Source organism: Haplochromis burtoni, unplaced genomic scaffold (assembly GCF_018398535.1).
Source record: "Haplochromis burtoni strain Fernald_Lab_line unplaced genomic scaffold, NCSU_Asbu1 Contig_620, whole genome shotgun sequence".
NCBI lineage: Eukaryota > Metazoa > Chordata > Actinopteri > Cichliformes > Cichlidae > Haplochromis > Haplochromis burtoni.
The window spans coordinates 208,182-229,030 of NW_024582981.1; the positions used below are offsets into that span (position 1 = coordinate 208,182).

General features: G+C 41.6%; 1 protein-coding gene across 16 annotated transcripts in view; it reads right to left on the reverse strand.

Moving 5' to 3' along the window:
• Positions 1–2,851: 2,851 nt before the first annotated feature.
• The window catches only part of rims2b (regulating synaptic membrane exocytosis 2b), a 53,052-nt gene continuing 35,054 nt past the window's right edge, over positions 2,852–20,849 (reverse strand). For 9 of the 16 annotated variants that reach the window (XM_005948816.3, XM_042214859.1, XM_042214861.1 and 6 more), the window contains 14 exons: positions 17,761–17,870; positions 13,262–13,735; positions 13,053–13,094; positions 12,079–12,117; positions 11,713–11,739; positions 11,501–11,523; positions 11,312–11,409; positions 9,695–9,841; positions 9,345–9,526; positions 8,795–8,930; positions 7,976–8,088; positions 7,664–7,765; positions 6,450–6,589; positions 2,852–3,598 (listed from right to left, as the gene is read on the reverse strand). In XM_005948816.3, coding sequence (XP_005948878.1) covers positions 3,410–3,598; positions 6,450–6,589; positions 7,664–7,765; positions 7,976–8,088; positions 8,795–8,930; positions 9,345–9,526; positions 9,695–9,841; positions 11,312–11,409; positions 11,501–11,523; positions 11,713–11,739; positions 12,079–12,117; positions 13,053–13,094; positions 13,262–13,735; positions 17,761–17,870 — 1,822 coding nt within the window. In that variant the 3' untranslated portion in view covers positions 2,852–3,409. Of the gene's footprint in view, positions 3,599–6,449; positions 6,590–7,663; positions 7,766–7,975; positions 8,089–8,794; positions 8,931–9,344; positions 9,527–9,694; positions 9,842–11,311; positions 11,410–11,500; positions 11,524–11,712; positions 11,740–12,078; positions 12,118–13,052; positions 13,095–13,261; positions 13,736–17,760; positions 17,871–18,885; positions 19,036–20,849 lie in introns of all 16 variants that reach the window. The other 7 variants (XM_042214867.1, XM_042214870.1, XM_042214862.1 and 4 more) reach the window with 6 other exon arrangements.

Consider the following 20,849-nt stretch of genomic DNA (forward strand, 5'->3'; position numbering starts at 1 on the left):
CAATACTGTTCATAGTTTTTAATGAACAGAATATCTGGTTTTGCCAGATGGTGGACAGTGGTCTCCGCTTCATTTGCCTTGGGATTTTATCTATGCTTTTTGCAGATGATGTGGTTTTGTTGGTTTCATCAAGCAGGTGACCTGCAGTTTGAGCTGGAGCAGTTCGCATCCGAATGTGAAGTAGTGGGAATGAGAATCAGCACCTCCTTGTCCAAGTCTAGGAGTGCCCAGGAGTCCAGGTCAGGTACGAGTTAATTTCCCAGGTGGCAGAGTTGAAGTATCTTGGGGTCATGGTCACAAAAGAGTGGAGAATGAAGTGTGAGAGCTACCACTGGATTGGGGGCAGTGTCCGCAGTGACGTGGCTGCTGTATTGATCTTTTGTAGTGAAGAGAAGCGAATTTTGATTTACTCGTCAATCTATATTACTACCCTTACCTATGGTCACAAGCTCTGGGTAGTGACAAAAAGAATGAGATTGCAGATATAAACAGCAGACACTTGATTGCAGTTGTTGCTGCTATGGGTGACCCAACCAGTCATTAGTTATAGGGAATCAGTCCCACTCATAACCACTGTTAGCAGTATCAAATGAATCACCTACAACCACTTTCCAAGTGCCTCACTACAATACTACAGAGCACTAGAAGTGTGGTGCGCATCAAAATATTTATATTTTATACACAGTGTGTGCAACGACTGCAGCCTTTAAACTTCTGATTAAAATACTGTCTGCAAACATCAGTCCAGATGTTACCACATTACTTTTCTGATACTTCTAGTTAAAAGAACAGGGTGATTAAAATAATAGCTGTCAGTTCTCTCATTATTTATATTACTGCCCTCTGCCAAGATTGAAGAGGACACTATTGATTTCATTTTGTTTATTATTATTTATCTTTAAAATCTGATCGCTTAGATTTCTGAATCTAAAGAATAAATGCATTTAAATTAGGAACTGCACACCTAGCTTTTAAAAGTCTGGTAAAGTATGAGTACCGTTTTTAAGTGTTGTAACACCCTGTTAAAGATCACATAAGAAACACACCACATCTCATTTTATATAGTACATTGTTGAAATTATAAACTATATATTCCAGTTCTGCTTATCAGTCATTTTTCACTGATATCACTGATAAACCAGTTGTGAAATTCACCTGGAAGTGTTTTTAACAAACTGTTTCTTGTTTTTGTACAATTTATCAGCAGCTGTGGAGAGATGTATTTGAATATCTTCTGTTGCACTTTTCCCAACCTGGAAATCCTGACAAGGACACAAACCTCAGTGCTTATCATAGACGTTACATCCTCCGTGCAGCAAATCCACAGAGAGATCAGTGATCGGAAATCTACCCCTTTATGGCAGCTAAAGTTTGCATTCTTTGAAAAATGCTGGATCATATATGATTTGTCTGAGACCTAAGCTTGTGGTGAACATGCCCCATCACACCTCTACTGACTTCACCAACAGTACAGAGATTCTGTGCTTAAGTAGAAGTACAAATACTTCTGTTAAAAATACACCAGTAAAAGTTGAAATGCTGATTTAACTTCTTTACTTTAGTAAGTAAAAGTAAAAACGTACAGGCTTTGAAATGTACTCAGAGTAAGAAAGTAAAAAGGAGTATGTTTCTATTTCTGTGCAAAGCTAACTGAATCTTGTGCTAACATAGTGATAAAGAAACTTTAGTCGAACTTTTTTCATTCCGATTATGCTGAGTCTGAGGAAAAAGAATGATAATAAAAACTATATATCTATTTTCTGTTGCCTACACTGTAGAGGATGACTTTGCCTCTAAATAGGAAAATGTGTAAAGACGGGGTAACCATGAAATTGGTTGGAACAGCTCGGTGTGGGTAAAGGAATCACAACTCACAATAATTTTTATTTCTATTCTTTTTGAATCTCCGCTACATTTGTTGTCACCTAACTCGGTGCACGGTGGCTGTGGTTTCATTGTCACTGTTCTTTACTTTAAACCTATCACAGTACAGTAAACTAACCAGTTTATCTTGCACTAACCTGCAGCAGTCCTCCTTAGTTTGATAAGTAAAAAGTAGTCAGTAAAAACTACTGAAGTAGAGATAACTGAAAATTGTACTTATGTTGCTACAGTAATGAAGTATTTGTCCTTTGTTACTTCCCACCTCTGCAAAGGATAACAGTTTGCCGCTTCTGGACTGTGCTGTGTGCATTAAGGAGGATGGAAGCTTCAACACTGAAGTTCACTGGAGGCCCAAACACACAGACAAGAACCTCTGAAACACAAACTTGTCCTAATAGGACATTGCAACACCAAGCAGAAAATCTTCAGCTGCAACTTCATTAACAATGTTAACAAAGTGTGGAGTGATTTCAGAAGAGGTGAAACGTCTTCAAGCAACTTAAAGAAGTCCAGACGCTTTTCTTTGCAAGCTCCTTTGACTACGATGACCTGGATGACTGAGAACCTTCACAGACGTTAGATAGAAAGCAATCAAGCAAAGAAAAAAGTGCTTGTGTGAATGGGGCATGTTGCAGAAAGCGCTTTGATTGCTCAAGTACAGTAGAAAAGCATTTAAGAACCAGTTTATGTAGCAATTACCCATAGAGTAGTAGGATCTTTTAGAAACACCAGGGTCAGCGGTGCAATAGAACTTGTAGAACCTAATGAACTCTTGCTTCAGAAATAGTGAGTCAGCTACAGGCGAACTTTTAAAGACCCCAAAACATTTTAATGTGTAGAAGCTCACAGATCCAGTCACCTTTGTAAAAATCACAGAACCAGTGTTCTCAGTAATATCATCAGAACCTTGTAAAACCAGAGTTATGTACCTAACTTGATCATAATGTCCTAAACAGAAACACAGAGATTGTTTACGAATCTTTATTTTGAAGTTTTAGACAACATTCTCATGTTCTCACAGTCTGGCATGGTCTTACATATTTTCATGCTCTCACATGTTGTCATGTTTGTGGTTCTCATGTTCTTTTGTTTTCATGATTTTACTGGTTGTTGTGGTGTTTTTCTTCGATGGAGTTTATGTTCTAATGTTTTTGTCATTCCATGCATAAACATAAAGAAGCCCCCTCTATGTTCCTGTGTCTCCATGAATACTATCACATAACTCAATCCAGTGGGTTCCTGACGTGTCTTTAACAGTCGTATGACTTCCAAGGAGCTGCTGTGATTAGCTGGCAGCTGGAGGTCACATGGCCACTCCTTTCTTTACCCAGCATCCTTTGTTGAGTGTCTCCCCCCGCAGTGGGCGGATCAGGAATAGCACCTTCCTCATCGTCCTAGTGACATCATCATGAATTGTCATCTCTGTGATGTCATCATGCAGCATGCAGCAGCAGAGGATTCTGAGACTTTGTTTTAGGGCCCATCCTGTAACGTGTCTATGACCAATCAGCCATGCCTCCTGATGCTAAGACTTGCTACCTTCTGTCTCCTTATTGGTCAACGGCGCCAACGCAGGATCCACTAATGAGGTGGCAGGAAACAGTTTGAACCAGCCAATTACCATATTGGACAGGTCCAGATCATCCAATAGAATCTGGGCAGCGCCCATGAATGATTTATGGTCCATCCGACCGTAGTCACCCCAGACGATGATCTGCAGAGAGAGGAGAGGAGGAGATCCTTAGTGACATCACACACATGAAGGTGTGTTTTTTTTTCTTTGTAGATGACACTGTGAGTGTTGCAGCATTTTCCATAATTTTTTTTTCTTTGCTGTTTTCTTTATTGTTGTAGATATTAATCGTATCTTTCTGAGGTTCATTATCTAATGAACCTCAGAAAGATACGATTAATATCTACAACAATGAAGAACCTGACTCGAGACACCGAGTCAGTTTTTATGAACCACGGATACCAGTAGGTTTCCTCTGTTCTCAAAGTCCTCATGATCTCGGTCCCCATGTTCTTTTTAAACCTCCCAAAAGGCTGATTTTGTTTATCTAGACTTGTGACTTCTTCAGTCTCAGCTGACTGCAGTACGGGATCACTAAAGGTTTTCACTTAGGCAGAAGTTGTCCTTCTCTTCTGATTTGCCTGGAGCATTCTTTAAAGCCTTCCCAGCTTTGACAAATGTCCAGCTGGGATAATCACATTTACTTGGGGCCTTTTTGAAAGGATTTTCTTCTGCTTCCCTGGCCACTGTATCTGTGGGGACGGTGTTTGCTCTGTGATTATGGTACACATCAACCTAAATATCCCCCGTTACTGATCTCAAAGTCTAAGAAGGCTAACTTGTTATTTTTCATGTGGCTCTGAGGCGACCATATCCTGGTGAACTTGATGTGTTTGTCCACTGAGACATTCTAACGCACTTTGGCAAGGATTGCCTAAAGCTAGTACCCGAGCACAAGCAAACAGCATGTAAGATGGCTGAATACAGAAACCACCTAGGATTCGGCCTCAGATGCAGACAAAACAGGATTACTTCTAAAAGTCTGCAAATTAGATCTTCAGTTAAGAGCCTCTGAGCTACAAAAGCAACAAAAATACACCAGAAGGCCAGCTGCTCAATGAATGGGTAAGACAAACATTTTTTTAATAATTTCCCCTAGGATTCAATAAAGTATTCTGATTCTGATTTTACCATCAACATGCTAAAATCAAAAGGGGAGTAGAGCCGACAAAGACTTACTATGGTTCTAAATGAGAATACCCTTCGAAAGGTGTTTGAATTCACTGAGAAGGCTCGTCTAGCACAGAATGTCCTCAGCGGCCAGAAGAGAGAAGGATGCCACACTGAGGGTGTGGACAAATCAGTGAAAGATTTGTCAATTTCTGACAAAAAATGTTATCAAAATCTTGTCAATTTGACAACTCACACAAGCGGAGAAAAACATCCTTGCAAAAGATTTGAACTTTGCTGTGATGCCAAGACAAATCCCCCTAGTGGAACTGATCACAGCCACAGAATTAGCAATTCGAAGCAACAATATTACAGATGTGGACGAAAGTTTCGGCCTGTCTCAGCAATGCAAAGCCCCCAGCATCCAACATCAGCACGGAGGAGGGGAAGTAATGACAAAATTATCATCCTACCAGCAGATAAGGGTTGGTGCACGGTTTAGCTAAACTTGAAAGACTATCATGTGAAAATTTTGTCACTACTCACGGTGATAAAAATACTTATGAAACCCTGAAACGAGACCCAGGTAGTGGTTACAGGAAGATGGTGACTGAAGCAGTTGTTATTGTCACATACAATGTTCACTACTACAGGCAGAAACATGGGTATGCCATGAGTTACCCAATTTCATCTATTGTGGCCAACTTTTATATGGGGGAAATATAAAAGAGGGCTCTGTTATCCTACCCTGGAACACGACAAAGTAATTAGTTCAGGTATGTGGAATACACCTGGGTCAAAATCAAATCTCAGGATGTAGCATAATTCACTGATTATGTTAACCTCAGTGGACAAACACATCAAGTTCACCATGGAGGATATGAAAATGACAGGCTAGCCAGCTTAGACTGTGAGATTTCCATCAGTAATAAGGGAAATTTAAAAGTTATTGTGTACTGTAATCAATTACATACAGATCAGTACTCATCATCCACTTGAGCACAAACTGAGTGTGATCAGGACACTAGAGCACAGACTAAACACCATCCCCACAGATGCAGTGGCCAGAAGAAGATCATATCAAGAAGGCCTTGAGTAAATGTGGTGATCCAGGAGAGAAGGACAACTGCTCCCTAAGCGAAAACCTTTAGTGATCAAGTGTCGGGAGTATTGGAACAGCTGAGATGCATTTTCTCTAAACACCACATCTCTCTCTCTCTGGGGGGCAGCTTTTGCTCTGACTTATGATTGCTGCACTGTTGTGCCAAAGCAGGTGGTCTCATTAGTAATATGAATGGAGCTTTGAGTGCAGGTAAGACATCAGAAGGAGTATCCAGAGTGCAGGATCGCCAGTGAAATGAAGGCCAAAGTAGATGGTCTTCAATTCTGGGAACAAGGATTACTCGAAAAGCACATAGTATGAACTGAAAGCAGGGCGGAGAAGGTGTAAATATACATACAGGGAGACCAAACGCCAACTGAATAACATCAAAGCCATGTGGAGGGGGATGAAGTTGATTACCGGCCTCAAAGTGATCAGCAGCTGCGGGGGCAGTCTGGACAGAGCCAGTGAACTGAATCTGTTTCTCAACAGGTTCAATAGTGAACCCTCTGTTGTCCCTCCTCAAATAGTATTAATCTTAACACCCCCTCCTCCACTCAACTTGGACGTTCAGAACCCCCCACCCACATTCTATCCTAGATTCCTCTTCATACACACATTGCTATGACTGCTAGCCAGAGGAGGAGTGGAGTTGCTTCAGCCTCTTTGTGTAGAGGCTGGAGCAACAAAAGAAGGACTGCAGGCCCTGATCTCAGGGTCCTGTAATCCTGTGCTGTCCAGCTGTCTGGCAACCTGCAGTATCAGTACATATATAATTACCTGTAGAACTTTGCCCTCAGGGTTTTCTTCAAACTGCAGCTGTTGCTGATAAAGAGGGTCAAGGGTTTTCCTTGCCAGACGAGTTCTTCTCTTCAACAGACACTTTCCATTATCCATTAGATACACCTTCACATAAGGAGCTGCAAAACACACACACACACACCCCCGAGCTGTTTCACAGATCATAACCCATGACTACTAAACCTTTGTACTGCGATGGTTGTGTGCAGTAGTATTCAAGTGTGAAAATTTGTGGATTTCGCTTAAAGGTCGAGCCTGTGCCAGGAAACCAGCTTGGTTGAGTTGCAACTTCCTAAGTTGCAATTTTCTGTCTGTGTGGATTATTAAAAATCCAAAATATATTAAAGATGTATGCTGTTCAATAATTCCACATTGGAAAAAATGTGGAATGATTGGAAAAGTTGGAAGAAACACTAAAAGAATTACCTTGACACAGAAACTTGCGACCAAAAATTACATGAAAGTAATGAGCGCTACTGAGAAAATTAAAGCATCGAAGAGGTTTTAATTTTCTGGTGATGCGTAAAACTGAAAAGCCCTAATACTTGTTAGCACAACACAAGTAGTTGTGCTAGCTTTCAGCTAAGCCCTTATATTATTAATGAGGAGCAGAAAGCAGTTCATCTTTGAGGAAGAATGAAGAACTCCAGCACTGCCTGAGCCACAATACAAGACACCTCCAAAAAATGTATATATTTCTAAACTATTTCAGATTTATTAATCAGAAATGAGTCCATAATAAAAGTGTAGTCACACATTTCTGCATCACCACAGCTCAGGTTCATGGAGTTTCTTCTCTCAGATCTGTCACAATGCTCCAAGTATCTCAGATTAATATAGGTTCTGACTTTACATTTAACACTGACTTTAATAAACACCTTGTAAACAATGGCATTGTGAGCATTTCCACAAGTAACGCAGTTAATGCGGAGCTTGAGTACGTGAAAGGTCAGATTCTGAGAGTAAATCATGTTTGGGATCTTTTGCTCTTTGTACAGCTCAGCTGGAAGACAGAATTCAGGTTGTAACAAAGCAGCTCTCATCTGGATGAGAGACTGAATGAGATACAATACACGAGGGAGGAGAGAGCTGAGAGCAGCATGGAGGAACTGATTAAGTTCACGTTCTTACACTAGAGTGTACTAGGTAGAGTGTATTTGTAGTCAAGTGTGCATTGTGTATAGCTTTGTCACCTGGAGTGTTCTTGTTGCCTTGTTTACCCACAAGCCCCCGGGCTCGGATAACCTCCACGTCCAGACGCTCCTTCCTGTACACCATCCCGATCTGGATGTCACCTAACCAAAAGAAAGCCAATCAGAGGAGAGATTTTATTGAAACACAACCGCACGCTTTCATGGGCAGAAAGTGGTATTGTATTTTAATGTTTTTTAATATGATTTATTAGTACACACACATATGTCCAGATTACATAAATCTGAATTAATGAGTTTGTATGTTGGTAGGTTGAAATACATAAAAACAATGACATTTTTATTCATGCTAACCCATGGGGGGCGTGGCCAATGTCTGCCGTCCAGCCAGCTGGGCGGGGCCTAATCCTTCAAGGAAACCAGTGAACTGTTTGTCTGATGCAAGTTTTACTCCTGGAAATATAAGCCTGACCAGACAGAAAGAAAAAAAGAAAAAGAAAATATCCGACATGTTAGATGGCAACCCCAGGGAAATGGGAAGTGTTTAAGTTCAATGTGAGAATAAATACACATTAAAGGGGATTGACAGATTGAGGGGTAGAAAAAATAGGGAAAAGGGTGAAGGGGAAGACTAAAAACAGAGGGAGTGACTAAATGAGCAATTAAAAAAGGAGGTTAAAAATTGCACTCAGGAAAAACTAAATTCAAAGTTCAGAGAGAAAAAAGTAGAAGTAGAACTGTAACTATGTAGAACTACCTTCTTTCATCTAAACAATACTGAGTGAAAACAAGAAGCCTTCATTCCACTTTGTTCTAGCTCCTCTGTGTTTATATAGCACAGGTGCAGCACATCATATTTAGTCTTCCCTCTCCCTTAGTTTGTCTTTTGTCCTCCCTTCACTCCAAAAGGTCATAGCAGATGGCTGCCTCTCCCCGAACCTGGTTCTGCTAGAGGTTTCTTCCTGTTAAAATGTGGTTTTTCTTCCCTGATGTTACCAAGTGATTGTTCACAGGGGGTTGTGTCATTGTTGAGTTTTTCCCTCTGCTATCACAGATTATTGCTATCATAAAGTACCTTAGGAAAACCCTTGCTTTAAATGAGTGCTGTATGAATAAAGTTTAACTAAACAGAGAATACAAGATAAAAAGAGTAGAAAGAGGAGTGATTCGTACGCTCCAGGTTTTGGGTCCTCTGCATCTGGGTCTCGACTCGGCTGTCTGGTGAAACGAGCTTTAAACTCGATGGCCAAACCGGTTTCAACACTTCTCTGAACGGGAAGTCTCACCACCTTCTTCTTCTTCTCTTCCTCTGTAAGGATGGAAGAAGAAAGAGAAAAGAAGCAGAATAAGTTGTTACAAGAGCATAAACAGCCAGAGACTAATCAGAGCCCTGGACAGGGTGCTCTGTGACTCATATTGGTTCTGTTCTGTTTTCACTGGTTCAACTGGTTCCGTAATATGCTTGCTCAGTTGCTTGTTAGTACCTAACTCCTTTGGTCATAGTTTATTTTTTGGCTGATGTTCCTCTTTGGATTTTCATTCTGATAGTGAGTTTTTATTGAGACACTCTTGCAATGCTACTCAGATTCCCAGTTTGGCTAAAACGCACTGTATGTCTGAAGATTCAATTCAGAGAAAACTTTGTTTATGGCAGAATCCATGAAATATAAGAAAAACAGCAAGAATTGAGGTTATAATTTTTAATGGTTAAACTAGGACTGACCCTCTGGGTTGAGCTGGGAGGCACTCTGACTCTTCTTTCCAAGTCCAACCATCCCCATCATCCTTGCACCGAAGCTTGAGCGTCGCTTCTTGTCATCATCGTCATCATCGTTTCTCCCCAATGAGCAAATCTCACCACCGACACTTGACGACTTGGTGAGAGGAGTGGCAGCTGCAGACACCCTGCAGGAGGAAGGACCACCACAATAATAAGTGAGGGAAAAGGGCCAAAACACAAGAGGCAGGGCACAAACACATCACAATAGCACAGAGAGGAAAAGGAAATGGGTAGTGAGGCAGCTGTTGCTATGACAACTGATTCCAACAGGAGGTCATCTGTTAATTTCTTACTTTGAAGGCTCAGGCTCCTCCTCCCCTTCTTCCACTGAGTTGCTCTTCTGCAGTGTATTCCCGCCTTCTGATGCCCCCACTATTTCCTCTGTTCCCTGCGAGCCCACCCCCAGCTCTGCTGACTGGCCCTCCAGACATTCAATCAGACTGTGGCAGCCAATATGAGAAGAGAAGAGTAGCATGCAGACAGAATCATGCAGAATGGTAAATGGTAAACGGACTGGTTCTTATGTAGTGCTTTTCTACTTTACCTGAGCACTCAAAGTGCTTTACCGTATATAACAACCTTCCAATAAGTAGGTGACCTTCTCGACCTTCTGAGCTACAACCACCCCATGGTGAAGGTAACACATGCTAACAAAAACGGGACTAAGCATTATGTATTTTCACTGATTTGAAACCAGCAGCAGAGTTAAACATTCAGAATGATGTGTTGTGGGAGGATTTACAGGACACATGCTTATGAACGTGAACTGTGATTGTACACAGGATGAGAGTGAGCGGTTGATTTTAATATAGTTTACTCTGTATTATTCCTTTCTGACTCCAACAATCATGTAGGTGATATTTGAAACACATGTCAACTTAATATTTCATTTCCATTTGTGACAATACTCAAAATTTTGAGAAACTACCTGTATTAACAAATACAATCTGCTAGACTCTATTTAGCAATCTGACAATCTTAAAACCAGCAATCTGACCTCACAGAAAACATTTCTGGTCATTTTGTGTGAATTTTTGTGTTTTTAACAGGGATTCTAATCCACACTGACCCATTAACACCAAATTCACACATTAACACAAACTGAATAATCAGCAGATGCAGCAATAGACAAAGAGGGTCACCTGCCCTATGACCTAAACCTTCTGTTCTTATAAATGGAGTCTGGTAGAAAGTAAAAATTTCAATTCCTGTCTGAGAGCAGATAAAGAGGTGAACATTTTAAGTGTGCTGATTTAAATACACAGCAATTCTTTCAGACAAAATACAGTTTCTGTGTCTACTTGGGGGTATGCCCTAGACCCACCTGCAGCAGGAAACACACTGTGCAGTTTGTGCACAGTGGAAGAAACAAGCTGGCATCTAGCAGTAAACAGTTTACTAAGTGAAACAGCACAAAGATGGAATATGTTCTAAATACTTTTACCTAAAAGCCACAAACATATTTAAAAAAATACTTGTTTGTTGCCATTTTCTTTTCCTTTTGCCCTCTGTTTCATAAAAGTGAATTTTCATGTTGCTTTAGTTATCTTTCTGATCAGTAGACAAAGTCAACACCTTACCGTTAAAAATATATTATTACTTTGAGAAAAAAAACCCTACAACCCCACATTAGAAGAGAGCAATAAAACATTGGATTCCATCATCTGTGATTCATAATCTGATGAAAAGATTCAGAGAAATGTGTGCCCACAGAGAGCAGCTGCAGAGCAAACCCTTACATATTACTGAAATCCCTGCATGGATTCAGAAAGCTAAGACTTCCACTGAAAGGTCAGAGAAACGGGAGCCAGAAATACCATTGTGCTCCAACCAATCAGAAGCTGAGATTCTGTCTAGAAATCATGGACACTTTATTCTCTCTTGTCATCCAAGAATGGATTACTGCTTACCCGATCTTGTGGACAGATTGAGTGTCAGAGGCGTTGGACATAGCTGAGACATCACTGACATCACTGTCTGATGACTTAAAGGAGAGATTGTCCTTCATCTATAGATGGAGGAGAAGAGGTAAGCAAGCTGTGGCACACACGTAATGTAGACACATATATATAAATAAAAGTGGTGTAATGTTTGTTTACCTTTGAAGGGTCCTTCAGTACACCTGTAGAGACAGAAGAGCAGCATTAGTCATAGTCTAGGTTGGTAATGTGTGATAGCAGGAAATGACAATAGATTTCACTTTTTTCTCTGTTCGGACAGCTTCAGGCTGCTGATTTCTGACAGCACAGAAGTTAGTTTCAATTCACAGCAGGTCAGAAAAAAAGATGAAGCTGACAGAAAGTGTGTGTACCTTCTCTGCCGGTTGGTAACATCTCCCCTTATAAAAAGATGGAAACAGAAGAATATCAACGAGAAACCACAGACTCCTCAAAGCACACAGAGCTGGATAGATTGACAGAAGACTAGATGGATGGAAAAACAGATGAATGGATGGACAAATGGCTGGTGGAGTGCTTTATGAATACATGGATTAGTCTGGTTCTTATATAGAGCTTTTCTACACTGAGGATTCAAAAGTGCTTGCGCAAATGGGTGAATGAGTCTAAAAACCAAATCCAAAACCAATCCACTTCAGTCTAACTAGATAACTAACTAGATAACACGAGCTAAACACTACATTTCTATATGTGGGTGTGGCTTAAGGTGGGCATAATACCATTGGCTGTTTTCTTCTGTTGGTCCTCCCATGTGACCTCTGCATAGTGCGGACAAAGAGAGGTGATTGGTCAGGCTACACTAATGCTCATACTCTAGTCAGATGACCCATCCAAACCAGCACCAAACCGCAGTGATATAAACACACCTGAACAGCAACATTTTGAGCAGGTTACAAATCTGAAATTTATCATCTGTTCTTGTCTTCTTTAAGTTTCATGTGGATGTTTCACGTCTAATCCTAGAGGCTTCTTTGGTTCTAAAAACCAAACGGTGGAGAGTCGCAGCTATTTAACCCTAGCAGGGGTTGTTGTCCCTTAAGAGAGTTGCTGACACACTATTAAGAATTTACCTCATCACATGAGCCAAGGTGTTAATAAAAAGACATGGGTCATTAACACCCAAGGGAGAAAACAAAATAAGAAGGAGGACAGGACTAATAGTGGGTCATTGACTCTCTCAACAGCCCCCAATATTCAACTCATTTCCATTTTATTTATATTATGCCAAATCAAAGCAGTTACATCAACAGTTACCTGCTTTATATTGTAAAGTAAACCCCTACAATAATACAAAGAAAACAGAGTGTAAAACTAGGGTTTAAACACCAGGGACTCTCTATTTGATTTTTAGAACTAAAGAGGCTGCTTGCTTTTCAAGCTCCTTACACTACAATGAATTGGATGACTGAGAACCTACACAGACATCATCTGTTGGTTTTACTGAGCCTTTGGGGGCAGTTACCAAGAAAATCTGTTTCTGACTGGAGATAAATGTTTAAAATTTGAATCATCATAAGATGCTCGTGATGGATCCTAGCCTGAGCTTAAAACCCCCCTCTCTCTTTCTCCACACAAAACTATAAATTTTCATCACCTAAATGCTGCGGCTATACTTATCTTCTTACAAACCCTCATAGTTTACATGGTGAGGATCACCTGACACTTCATTAGATCCACCAGTGACTGGACTTGCCTTTTCTGGTTCCTCCTGGTGTTGCTGAGCGCCTATCCGGCTCTGACATGCAGGGTAATATGTGATGGCATTATGTAAACAACATGAACACATGAATCAATAAGTAATGATTATGATAAAGAATGTCTGACAGACATCTGACTAGAAGAATCACACTAATTGTTCTGTTCTATTGGAGATGCATTGAATGTTAAACCTGATGTACACACCTGGAGTCTGTGGGGGTGGGACTGGTGATGGGGCGGGTGAAGGGGAAGGCGTTGGAGTTGGAGGGGGTAGGGTGGGTTCAGGAGGTGGAGGCTGAAGTGGAGCAGGTGCAGGGGGTGGAGCAGGGGGAGGTGGAGCTACCAGTGGAGTTGTTTGTGCAGTTGTAGGTACAGCTGTGGGTACAGCTATGGATAAAGTTGTGGGTACAGCTGTGGGTACAGCTGTGGGTACAGCTGTGGGTACAGGAACAGGTACCGGTGTGGGTAAAAATAGTGGTGGTGCTGCTGTAACTACAGGTGGGAGCACAGGTGCAGGAAGTGGCTGGGGTTGGGTGAGTGGGGGAGGCGGGGCTTGGACCCTTATAAGAGGAGGTTGTTGACTGACAGAGGGAAAGTGTTGTTTATGGACAGGGGCAGGGGGGTGATGATGTGGAGGGATTTTAGTTGCTGCTGTTGGAGCTGCAGTCATGGTCAAAGCTGATGGGGGAAAAAAAAAAAGCTGTGAGAAGAATGAAAACAATGACATGATGAATGACCACACGACCTTTTCCAGAAGCGAAATCACAGGAGTGACCTACTCAAACGGTATCCACCCTCTAACACCTGTTCTTAGAGGGTGGGTTCTGCTGGATGGATGCAGATCCTGATGGTAGCATACATATTCACTACCACTAGAAGGAACTCAGTCATGTTGAATTTCTCTATTATTACGCAGGCTGAAACCTGAGCCAATCCCGGCACAGAAACCTGGACCTGGTCAAGGGACTACATCTCTCAGTACTAACATGCTTTCACCAGAGGAATTGTCCCCCAAGAACCTTTGTGGAATCCTGTTATAGTAGTTTCCAGTAAAGGAGCTTGGGTCGGAAGTTCGGGAGAGACAATGTTTATGCCCCCAACAATGATACTTTGAACACTCTGAAGGTCCAGGAACTTTTGGTTGGAGCGTGCACTGCTATACACTATTTATTGGAATAGTTTTGTAGCCACAATTTTAAAATAATTCAAAACAATGTGCTGTTTTTGTCATGAGGTGGTCTACATTAACTGGGGTTGTTATCCTTTATATTTGTTCATCTGACTGATTTATATTCTGTATTCACAGGACTTTAAGGTAAGGTGAAATTAGTCTTTATTTCACTGGAAAGTTCCTGACTGTGGAACAGTAATGTGAAGAGCTAGTCACATCTCAGCACTCATCTTTTATCAGCAGTGCCACTGAATCACTAAATGACTACCACTACAGGGGGCTTGTTATTAAGGAGTTACTACTCTAAGTAGGTAAACTTTCAGTTCATTACCTGTCTGCGCAGAGTCTAAAAAACAAACAAATCCGTGTTAGATAGCTATGACCCTCAGTGGTCCATATGCGGGTGCTTACTGACTCCTAACTATGTCATTTTCATTATTTGTCCCAGAAACCAGTGAATACTCTGTAGCTAAAGCAAAAATCTCAATGAATTTATTCAATTAATCATCTGACATAGATAGGAAACCACTGTTATATTCTATTCTATTCTTTTCTATAAGTATTTTACAAATATTATTTTATTAAAATGACAAATTCTTTACTGCTTCTGTGACACAGAATTCAAAACCTTTTGAAACAGTTAATTACGTTTTTTAAGTAACAATCAATTCATTAGCTTACTGCTGTTGTTCTGTGTCAGTAAATGTGCAAAATTCAGTTTAGATAGCTCATGGAAGGATAGGGTGCAGGTATTTAACAAAACCAGAGAAGAGACTGAAAGCAAACAGTTGCTATCAGCATTTTGTCAAACCCTGAATATTTGCTCTGGTTTCTTTTTAATGGGTTTGGGATTTCCCAGCTTGTGTCTCTAGGCATTTAATATAACACATATAGGTAGAGTCATAATTTATGTGAGACAGTTTTTGTAGCTTTTGTCTATATTGTATGCAACCACAGTGCAGACTCTCAGCTTTAATTTAAGCAGTTGTGGATTAACTATTTAGGTTTTCTACAGCTATCTTTATACACAGTTCTCCATTTTCAGAGACTCAAAAGTAAGTGAGGAAGCTGACAAGCTGTTTCATCACCAGGTGAGACCTGTTCCCTAATTTATTTATAACAAATAATGTAGACACAATATCTTGTTGATTTAAAGTGTTTGATTTACATTTTTCACTGTAAATATGAAAATATTGAAATATGAGGCCCTGCCTGTATAATTGTATGAAATTAATTAAGTTAATGAAGATCTGGAGTTGAATTGGATTGAATTTGTATTCTATTCTTTCACTAAAACTTTCAACATGAGGTTCAAATACATGCCAGTGTAAGTGAAGGAGGACATTGTTAGGCCGAAATACCCAAATGAACCAGTCAGGCAAAAACTTTCTTAAAAAGACTGAATCCACCGAGCAGCAACACCAAAAGACCACAGAACACAGAAGAGCATGATGACAGAGTCTAGTCTAAGACCCGACTTGACACACAGACGTAGACAAACAGGCACACTCAGACACAAACATGCATTCCCACCCTCATGCACACATATCCCAGATGGCGATTGTGTGCTGTTCTGAAGTGGGAACATGGGAACATGGGAGTGGGATGGTACCAACGACCCTCTGCCAGATAGCAACCGGTGTCAGCACGGACCCTCCAAAGAACCATCAATGTCTACATATATTCAAAACTGAGTGATAATTGACACCAATTTATCTGTCGATCTCAAGCTCCCGTCTCCCATCACTCATGAACAAGACCCTGAGATACTCAAACTCCTCCACTTGGTGTAGAAACTCGTCCTTGACTCGGACTGGGCACTCCACCCTTTTATGGCTGAGGATCATGGCCTCCAATTTGGAGGTGCTCATTCTCATTCCCACCGCTTCAAACTTGGCTGCGAACTGTTCCAGTGCGAGCTGGAGGCCATCACCTGATGAGGCCAACAGAACTACATCCTCTGTGAAAAGCAGAGATGAGATTCTGAGACCACCCAAGTGAAAGCCTTCTGCCACACTCCGATGGACACGGTCGAATGCCTTCTTCCATGACCAGGACAAAAACCACATTGTTCCTCCTGTTTCCCAGGTTCAACTAACAGCAGCACCCTACCATAAAATATCCCAGAGAGGCTGAGTGTGATCCACCTATAGTTGGAACGCACCCTCTGGTCCCCCTTCTTAAAGATGGGAACCGCCACCCTGGTCTGACAATCCAGAGGCCCCTGATCTCCATGCAACGTTTCTCCACAATGCAACATTGTAGAGGCATGTCAACCAAGACAGCCCTACAACATCCAGAACTTTCAGGAACTCAGGGCAAACCTCAACCCCCCTCCAGGGGCCGTGCAACCATGGAGTTGTTTAACTGCCTCAGTGACCTCACCCCGGAGATAGATGAGTCATCCCCCTCGTCCCCAGACTGTGCTTCCGCCACGGAAGATGTGCCAGTGGGATTAAGGAGGTCGTTGAAGTATTCCTTCTACCACCTGACAATCTTCTCAGTCAAAGTCAGCAGGGCTCCACCCACACAATACAGAGTGCAGGTTTCTCTCTTCGAGGCACTCCAAAATCTTTTTCCTCTCCGAACTTCTCCTACACCCATGTTTTTGCTTCAGCCACTGCCCGACCCACTTTCTGCCTATGAAGTCCCACAGGCTAACCAAGCCTGTTAGGCCTCATTCTTTAGCCTGGTGGCTCCCGTCACTTCTGGTGTTCACCACTTGGTTCAGGGTTACCACCACGACAGGCATCAACCACCTTGCGGCCGCAGTTCAGTACAGCGGCTTCAGCAATGGAGGTGCTAAACATGGTCCATTTGGACTCAATGTCCCATTCTCCCTGGGAATGCTGTTGAAGCATAATAATAATGCTTCAACAGCATTCCGAGGGAGATAATGATTAATAATCATCATCATCATCGTTATTATTGTTATTATTATTATTATTAAAGCAGCTGTGGTTTTGTGTGTGCTACAATAGTTGGGCAGCTGGAGAATTACGGAAAGTCAGTCAATAAAAGACGTGTTAAACTGCAATGCTACTGTTGTTGGGTCCTTCATTGCCACAATGGCTAGATGTTGATCTACTTAATTCTGATCTGCTGCTGAGTCTCTTTCACTTTGCTGAAAACACAAAACACACACCTGAATTTTACCAGTCTGAAGTCATAACTCTCATCAATTACTGCAGCATTCACGACTTGTCTCATTTGCAAAAGTGCTACAATTTTTATCCACTTTTATCATCGTCATCTGTCTGTGATTGGACTAGGCACCATTTGCAGTATTCATTATTTATTTTGTGTGAAAGAAGTTACACTTCATTCATATTCATACCCATTAGGAAATTATCTCAGACCTCATCTTGAAATTTGTAAAACCTCTATTTTTCTCTATTTTTTTTAATAAGTCTGCAGGTTTGCCTTTGTATAAAACACAGGTTTGTTGTAGGTGGATGGTGGTGGGTCCATCAGCAGATTGGTTCAGAGATGCTTGGAGGTGCTGTTTGACTAATATCTCAAGTATACGCACTTCTGTCGAGAGCTCCTTTGGGGGGGACAGCAGGTAGCTGGCGTCCTCGGCGACCACAAATAGGCGTCCCCGTTGGGCTTGTCAGGGTGGAACCCCCTCCAGCATTAGCCCTGATGAAAAAATAAATAAATTCTTAAAAAGAAGAAGAGAAAGAAATTAAACAATCAAACCGCCATCCTGACAGGAGAGATTTAAGGTCAGATGTCAGGGATGACAGTCAGTTTGAGGTTCCCTCCATAGTCACAGATAGAGTTTGATCAGCATTTAGTCTGGCACTGTATTCAGTCAGTTAATGAAAAGTCTGCAGTCACTCCAGATGTTTTTGCTTGAGAAGCAGTAACAAGCAAAAGTTAGAGTGGACTCTTCTTGCACATGCAGCCACACCCAACTGTGATGTTACAGTATCCTGAAGCATACCTGTACATCACACAACCAGGTAGGAATGTAAACCTTTGGACGTCATTAATTCTGTATAACTGTTGGAAAAAAATTATAACATGAACAGAAAGAATTCACACTTGAAACAAAGAGTGCAAGGCCCCATCACTGCTGAAAACCTGTTTGTAGCTCTAATGTCTCTTAGACGTTACAAACAAATCTGTCTCTGTGAAATACAGATACATACAGCTGACCAACATCAGCTGCCACTGGGTGCGTTCAGAGCTGTGATAGAGGCAGCACTGTGATCGCAGACAGAAACCTCCCTGCTTAAATTTGGTACTTGTATGTTGCAGGCAATACGCCTGAGTGCCAAGCCCAGTTTGGAGGAAACTGAACATCCAACAGTTAGGTGTCAGAAAGTGAACAGAAATTCTTTAGAAGCACATGCAACACAACCAGCAAACAAATGAACAACAACAACACAGACTAACTTGCCACCCAAAATAAAACAAAACAATCAGAATATAAAAGCTGCGGTCAAATATGAAATGTTCAGGTGTTGGTGATGTCACTGGGACATATGGTGGGGCTAAAATAAAGGCGAAAAATAAAACTGCTGTGGTCACCATTGAGTCAGAATTCATGCTTGTCTAAAACAAACAACCAACCAAATTTAAAAAAAAAAAAAACCATGCCCCAAACATGGAGATGGAGCTGCTTTCTAATTGGATGGCTGAGGGTCACCTGATCAGGGCAGGTGAGGGGGGAGCAGACCGTCCAGACCTCATGTGTGTGGAGTCAGATCGATCGGTTGAGTGTGAGCGTGTGTAGATGGGTCGGTCGGCTGAACGAGATCGGCTGTAGTAATCTCTCCGGTCCATCCCACGACTGTACCTGCACATCACCATGATAACTGTCACCTAGATTACTATGACAACCACTGCAGCTGCAGGACAGGTCAGTTATCCACATCGCGCTGACGACCAGATCTTTGTCACATGTGGTGGACTGGGAGTCATGAAGTATAAGGCACTGAAGGCTGATGAAATGCCACCAGAGAAGAGGATGCTTTTATTTGGCACTGAATTTCCCAGAGGGCTTCAGTGAGACAGTAGAAAAACAGTGTTCCCTACATCTGCTCTACACAGTGTCAGCAGCCTTTCATTCTTAAGTCTTACACCTGAACTAGAAAATATTTTTTAAAAAGTTTTATTTGCTTTTGCTTATCTTCTGCTTGCCCCTTACTTACTTTTAATTTGAATTAATGAGGGCAATCACTTTAGATAAAATAATTATTGTGGGAGATGTTAGCATTGATGGTAAGTTTAGCAACAAAGCACTAAAATAAATATCAAAACCTGCAGTTCCTTTGAGGTCCAACACAGGCTCCAGCAGTGAGTCAGTCCTCCTGTATTAAAACTTTACAGCAGAAATAAACATAATTACAGCCTGATACAAAAACTGGTCTGGTCTGTATAGATAATTTTCCCCTTCATAACCCCTTCATATGAGGAGGAAGTTTTCATAACTCACCCGTTTAAACTGGCTTAAAATTTCCATTATTAGTGGCGTGGCCTCTTTGACTAACAGGTGGATGGCGACACAGATGGCTGTAGCTGCTAGCTCCCTGCTAGACGTCATCTCAGCAAATCAGTCTCTGAACTGGACTCTGGACCATGTTTGTGATGTTGGAGCCTTTTGGAGCATTTTTAAATTGTATTATCTGACCAATAATATGGCTGCTGCAAGGTTAATGTAATAACAGACTGTCTAAGAAGTTTCAGCCCCACATTTGGTGAAATTCTAGGATTTTATTTTGATCTTTGATCTTAGTAATTAACAGGTATCTATGTCTAAGTCAGGGGTGTCCAAACTCCGGCTCGCGGTCCATTTTTAATTGGCCCGCAAGTAATTTTATATATAGAATAGACTATGGCCCGCACTTCAACTTTTGCTTGAGTGTATTGCACTTCTTAGTCTGTGAAGGTTCTCAGTCATCCAGGTCATCGTAGTCAGATGACCTGAAGAAGCTTCTCGGATGAGAGGTGAAACGTCTTCAAGCAACTTAAAGAAGTCCAGACGCTTTTCTTTGCAAGCTCCTTTGATTGCACTTCTTAGTTTTAACACCAGGAGGAGCTACTGTTGATCAAGGCAGTTGCTCCACCAAAAAGGACAATGGTAAATGGCCTGTATTTATATGGCGCTTTACTAGTCCCTAAGGACCCCAAAGCGCTTTACATATCCAGTCATCCACCCATTCACACACATTCACACACTGGTGATGGCAAGCTACATTGTAGCCACAGCCACCCTGGGGCGCACTGACAGAGGCGAGGCTGCCGGACACTGGCGCCACCGGGCCCTCTGACCACCACCAGTAGGCAACGGGTGAAGTGTCTTGACAATCACAGAAGAAATTTAACCCAAGTTACTAAACATGGCAGAACCCAAGAAGCGAAAGGTAGAAAGTGAGTGCAGAAAATTTCAGACACGGTGGGAGAGTGAATATTTCTTCAAAGAATTCAAGGGGAAGTGTCTGTTGATCTGCACTGAAACTGTGGCAGTTATGAAAGAGTATAATGTACGACGTCATTATGAAACCAAACATCAGGCCTATGCATCCGACACTGGTGCTGAGCGAGAGCAGATATTAAAGCAAAGGGTAGCTCTCCTGCAGGGTCAGCAACAGTATTTTTTTCGTGCTCAAA